Source organism: Condylura cristata, unplaced genomic scaffold, assembly GCF_000260355.1.
Source record: "Condylura cristata isolate star-nosed mole 26May11 unplaced genomic scaffold, ConCri1.0 scaffold00058, whole genome shotgun sequence".
Lineage (NCBI taxonomy): Eukaryota > Metazoa > Chordata > Mammalia > Eulipotyphla > Talpidae > Condylura > Condylura cristata.
This window is the reverse complement of record NW_004567159.1, coordinates 231,441-234,459: the sequence shown is the minus strand read 5'-3', so window position 1 is coordinate 234,459 and position 3,019 is coordinate 231,441. Positions and strand designations below refer to the sequence as shown.

Here is a 3,019-nt window from a genome sequence, read left to right as displayed (position 1 = left end):
AGAGGCGTCTCTGGGGGGTGCCTGCTGCCGAGGCCTCAGGCTGACCCCTTATCACTGGCTGGCCCGCTGCACAAGGCAGCCCCGCCTCTTCCTCCCTGGGCCCGCACCCAGCGGGCGGGGTTCCTGAGCCCTGCGCCCAGGGAGCCAGCAGGGGTCGGTCGCCAGGGCCCAGCGCCAAGGCCCCATCCCTGGTCTGGGCACAGGCTGGTCGGGTCCACTCAGGGGGCGGCTCCAGGGACGCCCCCACCCCAGGTCTGGCCCAGGGGCACATGGTGGGGCCTCGTGACCTGCCGGTGACCTGCAGCCGTGACCTCCCGGCCTGGGGTCACTGCCCACCTTGGCCGACAAGCTGCTCCCGGTGGACGTGGGCACGCGCACCCGCGCACGGACCCGGCGCTCTCAGCCGGCCGGTCAGCGCCCGGCGGGAGGGTGCAGGGTGAAGGGCCGGCTGGGCCGACATGGCCTGGTGCCCGCTCAGCTCCTGCCTGTGACGTGCACCTGCTACCACAACCCTCTGCTCACCTGCCCAGGGCACACCTGCCCGACAGGCGCACAGCCTGACCTGGCAGTAACACGGTGACAGTCTCGGCCCAGCGAGCAGCCACCAGGCGGCATCACACTCGCCCAAGGGCACCTGCCCACACCTGTGCCCCCAGCCCTCGGCCTTCTGCAGGGAGCGGAGCGAGGCGGTGGGGCCGTCTGCGACCTCCCAGCCTCTCGCCATGGCCCAGCCGGGCCGGACTGCGCCCGTCTGGCTCCTGGTCTGAGGACAGGGTGGCCCCGCGGAGGGCAGGCCACAGCCCAAGCCTGGCCGCTGTGCGGTCTGGGAGGCGCCAGGCTTCTCCGGGCCTCTGTCCGCCTTGCAGGGGTGGCTCGGGGAGCGCTGGAGGCTGTTTCTGGGCCCACAGCGCCCGCCACCCCCGCCCCGCGTCACACCGCCCACACCTGCCCAGGGCGCCGCCACAGGGCTCCGCCCGGGCAGCGGGCTGGCCCCAGGCAACCCACACCCACACGGGGCTTGGAATGTGACAGAAACCCCGGGGCGGCCCCGCCAGCCCCTGCCCTGCGCAAGCCTCGGCCCCCGGTGGCACTCACCAGCGAGGTCCAGCCCGAGCCTCCCGCCGCTGTGCGGGGCCCATCCTGTGCCCGTGCCCCCGGCTCCCGCAGCTCCCGGCCGGGGGGCCCGGGTTGCGCCCCCCGCCTCGCTGAAGGCAGTGCCCGGCCGTGCAGGGGCGAGTCTGTGTCCGTGGCCCGGCCCTGCCCGCCTGGGGGAGCCAGGGAGGGCAAGTCCCGGAGTGGACGCGGCCAGCGGGGCTCTGCTGGCGCCGGCGTCTGCTCCTACGGGGGCTGCGGCGGGCACGCACCTGGGGTCACGTCGCCTGTCCGGACGCAGACCCGGGGGCCCCTCGAGCCCCGGTGTCTGGATGCCCGAAGGCCGGCCGGGGTCCGTGCGCCTCGGAGGCGCCGCGGAGCATCTCCGTGCCCAGGCAGGTGGGCGCAGCCCCCCAAAGAGCAGCCCCACGCCGGCTCAGCGGCTGCACCCGCCCCGCCTGGAGAGCCAGGGCGCCCCACCCGGCTCCAGGGCCACCCCCGTCGGGGCCAGCGTCTGGCAGCAGCATGTGAGTCGGGACTTGAGCCTGGAGAGCCTGTCTCTGCCTGGACGGCGGGGTCACCCTGGCCACATGGGCCGGCCCTGCTCCCAGCCTCGGCCCAAGGGGCCGCGCTCCAGTGCGTGGGGCATCCCCTGCGCCCCAGGCCCAACCCACAGCCCGGCCTCGGGCCGGCGCCGCACGCCCAGGACTGCCCCGGCCCGGGGAGAACGGCCCTTGCCTGGGAAGTCCCGGGGGCCGCAGCAGCCGAGCCTGCAGCCGTGCGCCTGGGCCAGCAGAGCCAGGCGGCAGGTGGCCCACGGCCCCTGAGGCCCAGGCCCTTGGACGGCGGGTCACTGGGGCCCCTCTCCCCTCTTTACTGAGCCAGAAAAGCACCCCAGGGGCTGTGAGAAGTTCTGAAAAAGTGGCCAGTGAGGCGGACGCTGCTGTGCCGGCCGGGGGCCCAGTGGGTCACCCGGGAGCGAAGGCCGGCAGGGCCCCTGCTGTCTGCGCCCCTTCCCTGACCCTGGGGTGCGGGCAGGGGATGCACATCCCAGGGTCTGGGGGCCACGCTCCCACTCCCTCTGCTCTGCCGGCGGTCTCCAGAGCCCCGCCAGACGGGACAGGCCCCGAGAAGGGCCAGGGCGCTGCCTGCCCGCAGATGGCCCCGCTGCGCCCGCGGCCCAGGGCTGGGAGGCAGCGGGGCGCAGAGCAGCCCCGTGCCAGCCCAGGAGTGGGCAGGCTCTGACCCTCGCGGCTCGCTCCGGGGCGGGGTGCTGGGGGCCCCGAGAAGGGCGCAGCAATCCCCACAAGCACGCACACAGGGCAGAAGCCCCGCAGAGGCAGGGGCTGAACAGCCACCCCCCTGACCAGCACCCCGGAACCCCTGGACCCGGCCCTGGACGTCCCGGGAGCTAGGAAAGGTGGCCGCAGTGTTCCTGGAAGGTGGCGGTTTCCCTGGACAAACCAACCGCCCGGGCTCTCCGGAAAGGGCTGTCCACACACTGGGGGCAGGGCCCGGCCCTCAGTCTCCAGGGCACAAAGGACCCGATGGGGTCCTCTAGTGACACTGGGAAAGCCCTCAGGGAGTAAGTCCAGGGTGGGGCCTGGGGGTGCGGCCCGTCCCCCTCTGGCCCAGCCAGAAGCCCACACTCACGCGCAGGCCGTCCTCACCCCACCAGGGGCCAGCGGAGGGGCCCCGGTCGGCTCCCCCACGCCCCCGCGCCCAGGTATTCCTGCGGGGCCAACTCCGGACTCGCTTGCTGCTGGCCGGGCGACCCTCTTCCTGCCCCCTCGGGCTGACCGCCCTCCCCAGCCTGGGCCCACACACACCAACCTGGGGCGCCTGTCCGCCCGCCGCCCGCGCACCCCCGCCGGCAGGGGAGGAAGTGAGGCCGACCGGTCCCGTCCCGCGGCGGCGGCAGACTGCG

At 74.8% G+C, this 3,019-nt stretch overlaps 1 protein-coding gene across 1 annotated transcript in view; it reads right to left on the bottom strand.

Annotated features, from left to right (window-relative positions):
• MEGF6 (multiple EGF-like-domains 6) overlaps positions 1-724 on the bottom strand; it is a 45,087-nt gene extending 44,363 nt beyond the window's left edge. Inside the window, exon 1 of the mRNA XM_012734524.1 lies at positions 645-724. Coding sequence (XP_012589978.1) covers positions 645-724 — 80 coding nt within the window. The remainder of the gene's footprint in view (positions 1-644) is intronic.
• Between the last annotated feature and the right edge of the window lie 2,295 nt (positions 725-3,019).